Source organism: Misgurnus anguillicaudatus, chromosome 21, assembly GCF_027580225.2.
Source record: "Misgurnus anguillicaudatus chromosome 21, ASM2758022v2, whole genome shotgun sequence".
Classification (NCBI taxonomy): domain Eukaryota; kingdom Metazoa; phylum Chordata; class Actinopteri; order Cypriniformes; family Cobitidae; genus Misgurnus; species Misgurnus anguillicaudatus.
This window is the reverse complement of record NC_073357.2, coordinates 29,477,194-29,493,373: the sequence shown is the minus strand read 5'-3', so window position 1 is coordinate 29,493,373 and position 16,180 is coordinate 29,477,194. Positions and strand designations below refer to the sequence as shown.

The window sequence follows — 16,180 nt, the reverse complement described above, 5'->3', positions numbered from 1 at the left end:
TTTATAATGTATAGGTGCTATAACAGCACTAAAATGGTTCCCTAGGATAACAGACTTTAAGTGCTATTTAGCACCTTTTTTAGAGTTAGTGCTGTACTAAACCCGTATAAAAAATAGCTAGTTGTGATTTAACTCACTTACAGTACCATATGTAATACATATTGGGCTAGGTTTACATGTGCATTTGTATCATAGCACAGACAATTCCTGCGCACATTTCCCCTCCTTGAAACTGTGTTTTGTTTAAAAATCATTTATTATCATTCGTTAGCATTAACATTAATAACCAGTAATTAATGAAGCAGTCATTCAGCCACATACAGCACAATACATTTCCTGTAAACCATTTGGCTGAGCCAAAAAAGAAAAAATCACAATACAATACAGTACATACAAGTTAATTCTTCACATTAACTTAACAGTTCGTTTGGCCAAAATCAAAGTGCCTTTGGTATGTGGTGTACTTCACATTCAAAATCTAGTGGCCGTTCCCAGCTACACGTTCCGAGTCGTTTTCCTACCAGGTTCAATTAAGATCCACACACCCATAATCAAAGGCACGTGTTCTGTCTCAAAATGTTTGAAGGCTGTGCAATAGCATATGCTTGAGAGAAAGAGCATTTCTGAGCAAATACAGTGCTGAAGTGCTAGAGTCTCAACGATAGATCCTTTTTTCCAAAACTATTGATTGTGTCCTTACTTGCTACGCATGTTCACAGCTAACTACATGGTCTGGAGTGTCACGATTTGTTTAGGAGTCCCGACGGGTGAGAGAGGGCTGATAATGGCTTATGTACGGGGTTTAGCTTGTCTGTTGTGTAGCCACGGGACCCATTCCTCTGCTGGAGCGATAAGATCCACCTCGTCCTGAAACCCAAACACATCAATACGGATTAAAAGAGTCCCATTTTATGATGTTTTTATTTTATTTTTCTTTATGCACTGTATAAATCTGCACAAATGCAGACTACAAATAATGTAAAGCACACCAATGGTTTTATTAGAGCAGTACGGTGCATCCATTTGTGGCCCACAAAGAAAATGTATGACATAAAACACTCTAAAACTTGAATTAATATATTGAATTAAACAAAACATTAAATTACACAATGTAGTGATGTTGGTCACTAGCCTTATTTTTCAGAGGTTTAATTACACAGAATTTATGATAAATTCATGTATTTTATAAAATGTCATAAAATGTTTGAAAACCACTGCATTAGAGGATATCCAAAGTTCGAAAGTCTCACTTCTGGACACAGATTATTTATGATGCAACAATTTTGCTATACTTAAAGGAAAACACCAGTTTGTCAATATTTTACTATGTTCTTACCTCAACTTAGGCGAAAGAATACACACCCTTTTTTTCAATGCATGCACTTTTAATCTTTGTACAGCGCGTTGTGAATGTGTTAGCATTTAGCCCAGCACCCTTCATTCCTATGGCTTCAAACAGGGATGAATTTAGAAGGCACCAAACACTTCCATGTTTTCCCTATTTAAAGACTGTTACATGAGTAGTTACACGTGTAAGTATGGTGGCACAAAATAAAACGTTTGTTTGGAACCATAGGAATGAATGGGGCTAGGCTAAATGCTAACACATTCAAGAAGCGCTGTACAAAGATTAAAAGGGAACGCATTGAAAAAAGATAGGTATGTATTAATTCATGGAAGTTGAGGTAAAAACATAGTAAAATATCAAAAACGGTGGAGTTTTCCTTCAATAGCTGAAAAAAGTGAAGTGACTTATACAATTAAAAAAGCACAGTAAATACAGTGGTCCTGTAGCTTAATTGGAAGAGCATTGCACTAGTAATGCAAAGAGCAAGGGTTTGATCACCAAATAAACATTTGTTGCTTTGGAGTAAAGCATATGCCAAATGCACAAATGCAAATATAATTTAATAACCTGGAATAGCATTAACCCCTCAGACCCTGGGTACACTGGAATGGACATCACATGCCTTGTGGTTCAAAAAACCAATAAAAATGCTGATCAACCAATCAAAATAAGTCACGCTGATTAAACACCTGAAAAATCAGGTCTGAAGGGGTTAAGGAATCTTAGTAGGAAAAGACAGCTCAACAAAATTCTCTTCAAGGTTTAGTTACATGAAAGATATTTACTTTTCAAAAATGAAGTGTTTTGGCCATCCAGGGATTTTGATGATCCTGTTCTTTTATATATTTTTTTAGGATGGGGCTAAATTTAGTATACTTTAAATTAATGTTTGTTAATTTCCTACACGTTTTTGTGTTACACTATTAAACACGTCATTTTTAGTTAAAATAAAATGTAAAAGTAACACAAAATGTGTTGTTCCATTAGTAACACTGATTGAGTTGTTTTTAACACATCCGTTTTTGCAGTGTATATTTCTTGAAATGGCTGTTAATGTTCATCATGCAAGTCAGTTTCATTAAAGGGATAATTCACCCAAAAATGAAAATAGTGTAATTAAAGGAGCATTTCACCCGTAGAAACATTCATCTTTATTGAAAGTGTGTCATATTTGTAGTCGAAATGTAACATACATTTCGAATTTGGTGCTTATTTGACCGAGAAAAGGGGTGTTTGTAGTCTCACCCCCTCAACAAAGATATTGGACTTTTTTACATCATTGAAAGAAGGAAGTGCAACACTGAAATCTGTATTTCTCCTGTCTCAGCGGCACCTGAGGAAATGATGCATGACTATTCAAAAACATGACTGGGGTTCTAACTATACAAAGCTTAATGCAAATGGGTGAAGTGTCCCTTTAATGACTCAACCTCAAGACGTTCCAAACTCACAAGACCTCCGCCCATCTTCTGAACACAGCCCAAGATGCCCTAGACCCAGTCCGAGAGCTTGTTGACCCCTCACCGAAAACCTACATACAGTACACTCTCCATGTTCAGAAAGGCAATAAAAACATCATCAAAGTAGTCCATGTGACATCAGTGGGTCAAAAAGAATCTGCTGAAGCATCGAAAATACGTTTTGGTCCAAAAATAACGACTTTATTCAGCATTGTCCTCTCCTCCGCATCTGCTGTGAAGCGCACGCGCGAGACCAAAGTCACGTGACTGCAGTGATGCTGATGACGTGTTATCCTCAGACATGTTTCAAAATTATATATTTTTTCAAACTTACAGTGTGCGTCTCCTTCAGATTGTAAACGAACAAAAAAAAAACAGCTGGGGTGCACCAGATAACACGTCAGCCGCGTCACTGCAGTCACGTGACTCCAGTCCCGCGCACGCGCTTCACAACAGACGCGGAAAAGACGACAATGCCGAATAAAGTCATAATTTTATTTATTTTTGGACCAAAATGTATTTTCGATGCTTCAACACATTCTAACTGACCCACTGATGTCACATGGACCACTTGTTTGTTTTCAGTACCTTTCTGGACATGGACAGCACACCGTACATAGATCTCCAACGAAGGGTCAACAAGCTCCCGGACCAAATACAAAACATCCCAAACTGTGTTTCCAAGATTAACGGAGGTCTTACGAGCCCGGAACGACATGAGGGTGAGTCATTAATGACATTTTCATTTTTGGGTGAACTATCCCTTTAAATAAGGTAGATAAAACTGCACCAGTTGCTGAGAAATTTAGTCACTTCCCATATCCCCACTTCCCAAGGCAAATTAATTTAGGGATAGAATAAAGCATAAAGACTTCATACCAAATAAAAAAAAATAAGGGGAAAGTTCCTCCAAAGTTGAAAATTCTGTCATCATTCCCATTCATTCCAAACTACGTTTGTGATGGTTATGTTGAAAAAGTACATGATAACACGCACAGAAGTCAGTCATTTGTGGAACCATGAGGTCGACAGAATTTTCATATTTGGAGGAACCATCCTTTAAATTTCATTTGAGAGCAGGATGTACTACATAGGCAAAAAAAGCAAACAGCACAGCTGCAGAGAACTGACCGGTAAGCGGACCAATCACCTGCCTCTCCCCTTAAGACAACAGGAAGTCAATCCTCACCCTTCAGGAGGCAAAGGGTCACAGGACAGGTGAGAGGAGTTCCGTGCACAGAGAGCAAAAAGAAGCAGCGGCAGACAAGCAGGTAATGCAACACATCTTTATTGAAACAATCTCTCAAGAAATGACATGAGCATACAAAGGGGTGAAAACTCTTCAAATGAAACGGGGAGAAACATAAAAACGAACAAACAATGCCTTCAGAGTGCCCAATACACAGGCAAGAACCGTGTGTGGGGTAAAGGGACGGGCCAACAAAATATCAAAACTCTCTCTTGGATTGGACTGACAGTGGCAGTTATCTTTTTGCATTTGATTTTATAAAAAAAATAAATTAATGAAAATCTTTCAAGTTTACAGGAATACTTATGTTTTAAACAAGACCCGGCTGAAAAATCACAACACTGACCGTTTCAGCGCCGAACGCGTCTCTGTAAAACACATTAGTGTATTAAAACTATCAAAGCGAGCTTACTGGAATCAATAAGCTGGAAACGAAACCACTGACAGGAGTAAAAATATGGGCTGGGGAAAACGTTCTCAGTAACTGAATGGCCAAACAGTCTTCTCAAAGGTTTTTAGGATGGCATGGCTTGAGTATTACCTCGAGAAATACCTCGAGGTCCCTGGACAGCCCCTCGCTTGAAGCTCTGCTGATATCCATCCCGTAAACAAAACGCATGTTACAACTACGGTAACATCTCTGCAATCTCATACTTAACTTTAAAGGTGCAGTGTGTAACTTTTAGAAGGATCTAATGACAGAAATACAATATGATCTACATGACTATATTACCAGTGGTGTATAAAGACCTTACATAATGAACTGTATTGTTTTTACTACCTTAGAATGAGACATTTTTATCTACATACACTGCGGGTCCCCTTACATGGAAGTCGCCATTTTGTGCATGTTTCTACAGTAGCCCTAAACAGACAAACTGCCCTACAGATCTTGTTTTGTCACTATTGTATTTTGTCTTAAACAACGACATGTTTGTCCTGTGGCAGCTACCGTAGCCTCTCTATGCGTTTTGTTAAACAGTGGACTGAGCCGTTGGTAGTGATTCACAATCTCACTGCTAGATGCCTCTAAATTCTACACACTGCACCTTTAAATCGTTTAACAGCATTATTTTTCTTCAAGTTACCCGTTGGTAGGTGCTATTGGAGTAATCTCGCGGAGTGCTGAATTGAGTCTGCCCATATCCGGTGTTAGGAGTGTTTGGGAATGGAGCGCGATAACCGTCGTATCCACCTGAGGAAAAAGATTCATTTTAACATACAAAATTCAAACTGCCATTTCCACACTACCTTAAAGACGAGTCTAACCTCTAAATCCATTTGATGATCCACGGTAGCCGTTCAAAGCCCCTCTTGGATTCCTGGGTCCACCACGTGGCATTGCTCTGTTGCTGTAAAAGGACTGACCTGGTCGCCCAAAACCTGTGCTTTGCCCAGACGACTGCTGAGGTGCAGACTGGTGTCCTCCTGAAGATTGAATACCTTGGTCTTGAGAATGGAAAGGTCCAACTACTAAAAGAACAGTGCATAAAAAATACTTATAGCACTTCACAGTTCTTTACCATACTGTTGTGTAACAAAAATAGTTTCTACTACTGACTGCATGGTTTCCTGTGGCATTTCCTGCTGCTCTGCTGGAAGTGCGGCCTGTGCGCTGAAACCCTGGCCGTAACTACTCTGGTACTGGCTGGAAATTTGCTGAGAATCCATCTCACTGGTAGGAGGAACTGGTGCATTCATATTAAACACCTATCAGAAGGCAAAACATGTTAAAACGACCTCCACAAACAAGGACCTTATGCATCACATGACCCCAAAATCAGTCTCACTCAAACTTTACTGCTACGGTCATACGTGTAACAATGCGCTTAATACAATGGGCACCATAAACAAGCTCCAAGGCTTGTAGGAGAGCGCTTTAAATATACCCTTTCCACCCAAAACATCATGTTACACAGCATGAGCAAACAACACGAGAAGCAGAATGGAGAGACAAACTCTGAGGGGATGAATTGGAAAGGGCATGGCAGACAGGTGGAGTCCTACCGCTTGCATGGACTGGAATGGAGCTGCGTTAACGTTGATGCCGCTGTGAAGGGGTTTGGAGACAGGCTGAAACACCTGGGGCTGAGAGGAAGGGGAGGGGGGCTGCTCAGACGACAAGGGCATGGAGACCTAGGGTGCGTACATTCAACATCACTCACATATCGGAGCCAAACTGTCCACACAGCATTTGCAAAGTCAACGTGGAATACGCGGTTACCTGGAGGGGGTCAATGGCGTCTGTTTGCGGTCGAGGGTCAGAGGCATGAGGAGGCTGATAGACGGGCGGTGTGGAGGAGAAAGCCTCTTTTGGAGGAGAAACCATAGGGACCTGGCAGGGAAATGGAAAGCATTTTAGCAATGCTTATGATTGACAGATCACTTCTTATTGCTGTTGTTAATTTAACTTACTTGTGTAGGTTCTGGCTGCACAGGAAGTGTGTTGTGTTGGGGGAGTCTGGATTCTGTGTGAGCTAAAGAGAAGCAGGACATAGATTAGTCCATTTACTCAAAAGGTGTTTAAATCAGACACTGTATTTTTAGGTTCCTTTAAAGGAAAACACCACCAGTTTTCAATATTTTACTATGTTTTTATCTGTACTTAGACGAATGAATACACACCTATCTTTTTTCAATGCGTGCACTTTTAATCTTTGTACAGCGCGTTGTGAATGTGTTAGCATTTAGCCTAACCCCATTCATTCCTTAGGATGCAAACAGGGATGAATTTAGAAGCCACCAAACACTTCTATGTTTTCCCTATTTAAAAACTCTTACATGAGTAGATACACAAGTATGGTGGCACAAAAACTTCTGTTTGGAGCCATATGAATGAATGAGGCTAGGCTAAATGCTAACACATTCAAGAAGCGCTGTACAAAGATTAAAAGTGCATGCATTGAAAAAAGATGTACTAATTCATCTAAGTTGAGGTAAAAACATAGTAAAATATTGCAAAATGATGATGTTTTCCTTTAAGTGTGAATACAGTTACACCAACCTGATGGACAGCCCATCTGTGCCGGTTTCATAGGTTGTGCAGACACAATGGCAGGATCTAAGGGTGGTCCATCAAACTCCAGCATGGAGTCCTGCATTATGTCACATTTGCATTAGAAACAATGATTTCTATGCTTAACACGAAAGCACAATGTGACATTTCATTCTGACCTGCATGAAGTTGAAGGTACCCTGCATTTGAGCCATGAGGTCTTGGACCACCTGCTTTCTGATCACAGGGTCTGCTGCGGGGGGAGGCAGGACAGCGTTTAGCGTGTGCGGCTCTGAGCTGACCAGAGGCGGGCTCACGGCTGTAGACGACTGCTGTGGCTCCTGGAGGGAACTCACCGCCTGCAAAGCATAAAAAGTGGAGGGGTGACATAAGCAAAAGCCCTTTTATGACTCTAAAGGGGGCAGGTACACCAAAGCGATTGAACTGGCTGAAAATGCCAGGCCAGGCTATGATACTTTTGTTTTGTTTATCAGTTGTTGAACGATGCGCCAGTTGGTTGTTTTGGTATTTGCCCTGTCCGTCCTACACTGCGATTGGATGGCTAAGTGAAAAGTGACATTGATGAGCTGAGCATTTCACATAAAAGTTGAACATTTTCAGCTCTGGCCATGGAAAAAAGGTGTTTTTGAAAAGCGTGGCGCTTTCATTGGAAACCATTGAAAACATACGCCGGACACAGGCGAAAACACCTTGGCGTGCACGCTCCCTAAACCACTTTCAGATACGGTCAGGGTCATACGCAAGATGCAGAAAATAATCATACCTGAGAACTTGTGTTCCACTCTCCTCCTTGTTCTTTGTCACTGCTATAAGCAGGATCTGGAATGAACTGTCGGTTTACAAACTAAAAGCAAGAAATAGGAAGCAATGAGCATTGGAAGACAAGTTTGGACATAAGATCAAAACACAATTATGCATTAGAGTTTAGTAGTCAAAATGTCATCTAGCCATCCTCAAAAGTAGAACTCCACAGTGAGCATGTACAAAGTAAGGGTGGTAATATAAATTCGCACCTCTGTTGCTTCAACTTCAATAGGTTCTGTGAATTCTTGAGCGGACACATCTGTAAAAGACAGGCACAACTTCAGCTATCTGCTTTGCTTTTATCCATCACATCAGGGCACAATTATAGAAGAAAAATGCGATATGCGATACAATCATGCTTTGAGGTGGTAAAAACCATTTAAATTATAATTAAATATAATTAAAGGCGGGGTGCACGATCTCTGAAAGCCAATGCTAACATTTGAAATCACCTAAACAAACACGCTCCTACCCCAATAGAATCTGGACCTTCTTTTGATAGACTCGCCCCACACATATGCAACCCAGGCAATTATGTCAGTTTTGGCCCCTTCCATCACAGAGTACCCCACGGTTTGGGTCAGGTCGTGTCAGCTCATTTCACTTTGGCATGGTTAGCTTTTCCATCGAGTTTAGTAACACTTCGGAGTGGGAGGGATTATAGGCGTGTCGCTATATTTGCGCTGCCGCAAATGTTCCGCCACAAACTAAAGTCTGAAAAAAATTGGTATGGTGTTTCTGATTCTCAACCTTTGCATGTTTTTCACTGATAAAAGGGAGTTATGGAACTTACAACAAAGCAGAGATGACAACATGTTTGTTTGAGACAGCGCAGCACAAACGTAAAGCTAATCTTGGGTTTATCATGACGTTCATCATGATTCTCTCAGACCAATCAGTGATCTACAGTGTTTTTGCGTCCTCTTTTAGTATCAGCTTGGGTCACTTGGAACCCCGACTGAAAAAAAAGTATTGGGTACTAAGTACTGTACCCAGTGAAAAAGCTCACAAAAGTAAGGTGACCCAAACCAAACCGTGGGGTACTATGCAATAGAAAAGCGCCATTAGTAGACTCTACTAGTCCAACTCCCTTTTCCAAAGCGTTTTTCAAAAGTCGTGCACCCCACCTTTAAATTATGAACATTATTTAACCAGCAAGAAATGTTTTACATTGCTTTGTGGAAAAGAAAGCATCACTTGAAAGCAGTCTCGCTGCTGTCTCCATCGACCTAAAACTGATTACACATTACTTTGTTGAAGTATTAAAGTCATTCAGTTATTGCATACCATTGCGATATGAACATGTGTGATATTTCGGTAATTTTATTATATCACGTAGCCACACTCATCTGGGAAAATGCACATGTATAACTGCAGGGTGATTATATAACTGCAGGTACATTTGGTGCCAATTTCAGCTTTTTTTAAATGATTTTTTAAAATTATTTTAATAATTTGGTACTTATTGTCATGGATCACAAGTTTTACAAGCCATGACAATATAATATCTTCTGTAAAGCGTCTTGCAGCTAAAAATCAAGATTTCCTGTTGTCCGAATTAGTCAAGTGTCAATTCGGTTACCGTCAAACTATGTTGTTAAGGTAGGGTAACAGTGTTGACATTCGTGTATGTGTGTGTGTGCGTGTGAGAGAGAAAGAAAGTAAGAATGAAAGAGTGTGTATTTCTCTTGGTATGACTGTCAGTTCTGTTACATAATAACAACACTGTATCCTGGTAACAAGAGTGCTGGATTTTTTTGGAGCTGCAACATGGTGCCACCAAATAAATTGTCACCAGATTATATGTTTTTAATTATATGTTGTATGGTTGCATCGAGGTTTCCTTAAAAATTTAATTCAGTTGTTCTCTCTGCCCTGCAGAGGAAAATGACAATAAACTTCATTTTAACCTGGCTCAGGGGAATGGTCTTCACTCTCTGGCGATTCCACCGCATCTGTCCGTGTCTCCTCCTCGCACACTCCGTTCTGATGTGTTTGAGCTTGATCAAAGTACCCACTTAGCAGCATCTTGTCCAAGGTATCCTTAAGGGCTTTGTCTGTCAAGAGACACATGGGAATCAGATTCAACACACATGGATGTTCTATCAATGCCTCTTTTCATCAACAGCCCAAAAAACAATGAACAACTACAGCAAATAATTAAAGCATTGGTTTGCACAAAGCTAGAGGTAGGATCGTGACTTCAGGCAGGCCCTGTCCATCAGTTTAACCACCAACAGAGAGGTTTTGTGCACACAATTGGGTGCCTGCCCAGCTTTACAAAGCACTGCTGACTCTCATTAGCCGGAGCAAAGCTTTCAAAAGCTATGGAAAAACAACCAATCATAAGGGGCTGCAAGTAAGGACTGGCCCTGTTGGGTTTCAGCCTTATTTATTTGATTGAAAAGTTGATCACTGAATGTTACTTACATGTGGTTCCCGCCACAGCTTTATCCCTTCCTTCCAAAAGTTCCCACAGATGTACAGACGTTTCCTCAAACTGCTCTGCCAACCTAGAAATCAAGTCACTTTGATGCAGTCATCCCAAAAAACACTGAATGAACTAGCAATTGGAGCTTGACAGCAACACAGAAAAAGCTAAATTTCATACATCACACATTTCAGCATCAGCACCACTGTGTCCTCACCTCACACTAGAGTCCCGTTCAGGACCAATCAGCTTGTAGAACTCGTCCAAGCCATTGAGCTCCGACTCTGTAAGTGCAGGTGCTTCCCCACTGCATTGAGTCAAGTCCCTCCTCACGCTTTCCTCCCCAAGCTGGTCCAGCAGGTACTGTACCTCAAGCACAGCCTTCAGTCGCTTACGTTCCACCTCCTCCCTCTTCATCTGCTCCCGCCGTGACGCCTTTTTCACAGTTTTCTGGATCTACAAACGAGCAATACATTTCAATTAGAATAAGCGGACGTAAGCTAGACATCGAGGAAAAGTGATGTTAGGTGATGCATCAGATAAAACATACCTCCACATTTAAAGCCATGAAATTCTTCTGAAGCTCACGAGCGAACTCCAAGTTGTGAGCCACTTCCTGAGCTTTGGACAATGCCTCCTAGAAATTTTTTTATTAAATTGCATTTAATACATAAAATAATAGGAGACTTAATAATTCAGCTTACTAAACACTAATCATTTCAGATTTAACAAAGCTTAAGATAAACCAACAGCATTTTTATAATAATAATAATGATTACTATTTTTTATATTTAAAGGGAGTAAAGAAAAGGCAGGAAAAAATGAAAGGAAAATTACCAGCTGATCCTGGTTCAGGCGTTCTCCATTGTTTTTCCTGGTCTGGTAATCATTCAGCTTGCCCTTAACAGAGAGTTTGGAAATATTAATTGCAATGACTGCACATTAGCAGAGTAAAATGTTAAATCACGCCAAGTCCATATGACAGACCATGACAGCATCTGGCATTTTATCACAGCATTTATAAAACCAAGATTTAACTTACTCCATTGTACTTTTGTGTTAAAGGGACACTCCACTTTAAAAAAAAAAAAGGCTCATTTTCCAGCTCCCCTAGATTTAAAAATTCGATTTTTTTGAGCCGATCTCCGGGTCTGGCGCTACCACTTTTAGCATAGCTTAGCATAATCCTTTGAATCTGATTAGACCATTAGCATTTCGTTCAAAAATAACTAAAGAGTTTTGATATTTTTTCCTATTTAAAACTTGACTCTTCTGTAGTTACATCGTGCACGAAGACCGGCGGAAAATTAAAGTTCTGATTTTCTAGGCCGATATGACTAGGAACTATACACTCATTATAATCAAGGACTTTGCTGCCATACCATGGCTGCAGCAGCCGCAATATTATTACGCAGCGCCCAAAAATAGTCCCCTTGTTAACTTTCAAAAGCAGGTTTTCAGGCAGTGTGTAATATCATTGTGCCTGCTGCAGCCATGTTACGGCAGCAAAGTCTTTGATTATTACGCCAGGATAATCGAGAGTATAGTTCCTAGCCATATTGGCCTAGACAAATCACAAAAGTTACTTTATACGTGACCTTTTTGACAGGAGTACCGGTACGCAATATGTTAGGTCGCACATCCTAGTGCTCGGGCTTTGATGAGTGCTGCATTTAAACTATAATTTGGACCTTCAAACCTTCCAATTGAAGTCCATATATAAAGAATAATCCTTGAATGTTTTCCTCAAAAAACAATTTCTTTTCAACTGACGAAAGAAGGACATAACCATCTTGGATGACATGAGGGTGAGCAAATTATCAGGACATTTTCTTATGAAAGTGGACTAATCCTTTAAAATCACATGTCATGTATTCTGTTTAACTGATTTATAAAATCTGATAAATGATACAGAGGAGTTGAAAAGTCTGCATTCAAAATCTGTAATTTAGAAATGAATATAAAGCCCAAAATAAAGCTTGACAGTTGTACAAGATTCAAAAACTATTAAGATGAAAAATGTAAGAAACACTTGCACATAAAATTCCACACAAAGAAATACATGCATTTATTAAGTTTAACATCCCTATTGAATTAGAAATCTGAAAAATGGTAGACTTTTTGAAGTGCAAAGAAACTACCCACTGTATCACAGGGTATTTAGATTCAACTCAAGCATCATTAATGGCATAATGTGATTTACTCCAGAATAAAACTAGGGTATTTACAAAGAAAACAAATCTGGACAGGATTTGATTTGATCAAAAAAGAACAGCCTGGACTGTATTAGAATAAAACAGCCCTGAATAAGATTTTATTGTTGAAGACCACTTCCCACCTGAAACACCTATTTGTGGGTGCTGAATGAGCCCTTCAAAAGGAATCATGATGTATGAAATCTATATAGTTATTTGCAGTAAAAAGATGTTTTTAAAGACAAATCAATAATTTTTATTTCACATTGACATTAAATTACCCTTTTCTTTTCCATGTTGCGAACTTTCTTGTCAATCACAACAAGAACTTGCTTTAGGGCTTCAGATGGTGCAGAGACCAAATCTGGACTGGAGGAGTGAAGAGCATTGTCGCCAGTTGTTACTGATGGCATCTGAAAAGAGAAAGTCTCATTTAGAATATATAACAAATGATGTCACAGATTTAAAAGACTGTTCAGGCCTAATTTAATATGACACAAATAAATCAGAGTCATGTAGATATTAAACATACTTTTCTTATTGTATCCTATTCGAAGATAATTAATGATTAATGACACTGTATTTGTCAAATAGGTCCACAAATAGATAGGTATGCATTTTGACTACAAACCCTAACAAAGGTCCTAATTTTGGTGTGAAGAATTGAGTCTTTCCAATCTATAAATTGTGAGACACCGGCGACTCAATAACACTACGACAGAAATAACACGATATCCTTGCAGCACATATATTTCAAATGAGGCATGATCTCTTAATGTTTTTAAATCGAGAACACGGAGTTCATTTTTGGCCGGATGGTCAGACTGTTGGCTAGCAGAACGACGTCCCTTCACTTCTGCCCCATCTCTATTAGTTACCACAATAGAAAGATCGAGAACTGCTCAAATGATTCCAGAAAAAAACACAAGTAACCATTTAAATAGTCGTCATCACAGTATAAAACTTCAATCGAATGCTAGTAACGTTACATTCTCTCAGTTAGCGGATTGTTTGAGTTAGCCGCTAGCTTGAAATCGCTTTTATGGATGCAGGGCAGAAACGAGTATTTTACCGGTGGTGTCTTACCTTGACTTTCAGTGTATTAAAAGAAACGTTTATATGATGCTGTTTGATTTCGAAATTTAGATGTTATTTATTTCTTAGTACAACAGACGCTCCCGGCAACTCCAGCCGCAGCTCCGCGAGTTTCGTCTTAACAATGCAGAAGCGCTGAAGGACCCGCATAGGTGTCTGCGTCTGCGCCTGAAACCATTTGTAAACCCAGCGGTCGTGCAATAATTATGCCTGACAAATATTTGTATAGAAATATTTTAGACATATATTAGGGTCTTATTATTTGTTTACGTATTATTATAGACATATTTCAATAAATTTAAATGCATGGTGGTGAATATTGAAATCAACACATCTTTGCCATAAACTGTTTTAATAGACAAAGACAGTCAGCTTTTAAAATCAGTCTGTTGTTCGTGTGAGATATGTTGTTGTATTAGAGTGCACGACTGTCTTGATTAAAGACTGAAACTGAATCTAACCAGCACATAGAGAAAAGTGGACATCAAACTCTCCAAATCTCCAGTTCTGGGACTTTCTGGCATAAAAGGGAGTTCTTCTTCAGTTTATCATAAAGGTCACAAGCATGATATTTGCAGGGTTTTCTTTAAAAGATTTATGTTATTTAGTTTTAGTCATATTTTAGTCACTAAATATTTTATTTTATTTTATTCAACTAAATATCTTTTGGTGTTAACTGTCATATTAGCAGAAACTTTAAAAAGAGGGCGCTTGCTCTGACCTTGTTTGAGGGTGAGAGGTGCACAAACACGCAGGAGAGAGTGAGCGAGTGGAGTCCGGTTCTTCAAAGCAACTGTAAACTTCCCTCACTACAATGTAAGGCCCGCCTCTCCCCACATTCGATTGGAAAATGGAAAGACGCGAATGACGTTGGGCGCTTCTCCGCTCTCAGCGCTCCTTCAAAAACGCGTGCGCGGCAGGCGGCAAAAAACCGCAAGGCGCTCGGCGCGCATAAACAGCGCGCAAACGCGCCCTGCCCATAGAATATCATTCAAAAAAGGCGCCTGCAACTGCCATAAATGCTTTTGGTGTGACTGGCCCCTTATGATGTCATAAAGAACTCTTATTATAATAATACCGCCTCTTAATCTGCACTATCCAATCGCAGCACTGCCATTTAGTGCAGAGAAAAAACGGCACGTTTTTGCACACACCTACAAAGTGGCAATTTTAACATGTTATAATAAATTATCTGTGGGGTATTTTGAGCTAAACCTCACATATGTGCTCTGGGGACACCAAAGATTTATTTGACATCTTAAAAAAGTCTTGTACCATGGCCCCTTTAAAATACATCAATGCCCTTTGTTTTGCCTCAAAATGCACACAAGTAATGTTTTCAATAAGGCATATTTGTTAAAACTAGTTATATTTTCTAATTAAACTAAGGCCTATTCCTCGTTTAAGCTAATCCCTGTCCGGGAAACCACCACCTAATCATTTAAGGTGGTTTTAGTGTCTTTTGGCCTGTTTAATGGTGTCTGAAATGAAATTATTATTGAACTGACTAGAGCTATTTCTTTTACACTAAAGACTAATGATTTTAATGCTGGAGTACAAGAGCACAAAAGACTTCATGAAGTTTAAGTCAAGGAAATCCATACACGTGGTACTTTTCTTTTCACTAGAGGTCAGCATCAGACTGAGCTGTAAAGCTGTAAGTAAAACGTAACATCAAATTTTCCACTAAATCTATTCCCTGCACAAATACACTTTAGAAATATTAAATATATATATATATTATTAACATTTCAATGTCTAGGAATAACATTAAACATGTATTATTATAATATCAGTATTCAGAAATGCAATAGCAGTAGTGGCTGTGAAAATCATGTTTTACTTTATTTTGTGGGATTCTCTCTTTCCTCCTTCAGTATGTCTAATGCCCACAACCTTAAGCTGCCTCACCATTCACTAAACGACAGACTCACCACAAAGCAGAGTGGTTGAAGAAGAATTTCGGCTGAGAAGAAAGGAATTTATTTGTGCTGACGGGAAAATGACAGCTCCGATTGTCTCAGCTTTTTTCAAGCCTTTAGAGAAATGACAGTTAGAGTGATGGAGCCACCCACAAACATGCAAGATTGCACACATGCACGAGTCTCACATGTATGGCCTGACAATAATTATTTAGGTGCCTTAATGTTTTTCCCATGCCTTAAAATCAGTTTATTCTGCAACTGGCAGCCAAAAGGTCACTAGGTCATTAGGGCCCTAATACCATGGCACTATCAGGATTAATAATGTCCTACTAAAGAGCTTATGTTTGTTGATGAGAATGTTGTCAGTAACGACTAAAGTAAAGTCTTTTATTTGCTTTTGCTATAGAAAACATTTATCTTATAAAAAGACTCAAACTTTAATGCCATTCGTCATGTTTTTGCAAAACTCTTGCATATTGTTTATTGTGTGTGTGTAAACTTGTAACCTGATTGATGTTTCAGAGTTTTTTAGTTGTTAAATTACTTGACATGTTCTCCAATGTCTGTCATCTCTGCTGAAAAAAAAACAATAAAACCATTACAGAAAATTCTAATGGTTTTATTGGGAATTTTATTGGTTCTAATGGAATATGGCCC

General features: G+C 39.3%; 1 protein-coding gene across 2 annotated transcripts; it reads right to left on the bottom strand.

Annotated features, from left to right (window-relative positions):
• Positions 1–239: 239 nt before the first annotated feature.
• Positions 240–13,757, bottom strand: caprin1a (cell cycle associated protein 1a). Of its 2 annotated transcripts, XM_073858782.1 has the most exons (19): positions 13,590–13,757; positions 12,785–12,916; positions 11,146–11,208; positions 10,859–10,945; positions 10,526–10,764; positions 10,308–10,390; positions 9,788–9,934; positions 8,087–8,136; positions 7,837–7,917; positions 7,232–7,411; positions 7,062–7,152; positions 6,473–6,534; positions 6,282–6,392; positions 6,065–6,193; positions 5,615–5,767; positions 5,327–5,555; positions 5,150–5,252; positions 4,599–4,663; positions 240–867 (listed from the first exon to the last, which is right to left on the bottom strand). In XM_073858782.1, exons 2-19 carry the CDS (start codon positions 12,914–12,916, stop codon positions 803–805), a joined length of 2,070 nt encoding a protein of 689 aa, XP_073714883.1. In that variant the 5' UTR covers positions 13,590–13,757; the 3' UTR covers positions 240–802. The 2 variants fall into 2 exon arrangements, with proteins under 2 accessions (XP_073714883.1, XP_055057335.2); XM_055201360.2 differs by lacking the exons at positions 240–867; positions 4,599–4,663; positions 5,150–5,252; positions 6,065–6,193 and having other exon boundaries at positions 5,552–5,767.
• Positions 13,758–16,180: the final 2,423 nt, after the last annotated feature.

Bases quoted from the DNA above. Each gene is read 5' to 3' on its own strand.
- caprin1a (XM_073858782.1), bottom strand. From the start codon at position 12,916: ATGCCATCAGTAACAACTGGCGACAATGCTCTTCACTCCTCCAGTCCA. The intron at 10,946-11,145 runs GTAATTTTCCTT...AAAAATTTCTAG, and splicing joins GCCTGAACCAGGATCAGCTG to GAGGCATTGTCCAAAGCTCA. The intron at 868-4,598 runs GTAATACTCAAG...TTTGGGTTTCAG, and splicing joins ACCTCGAGGTATTTCTCGAG to GACGAGGTGGATCTTATCGC.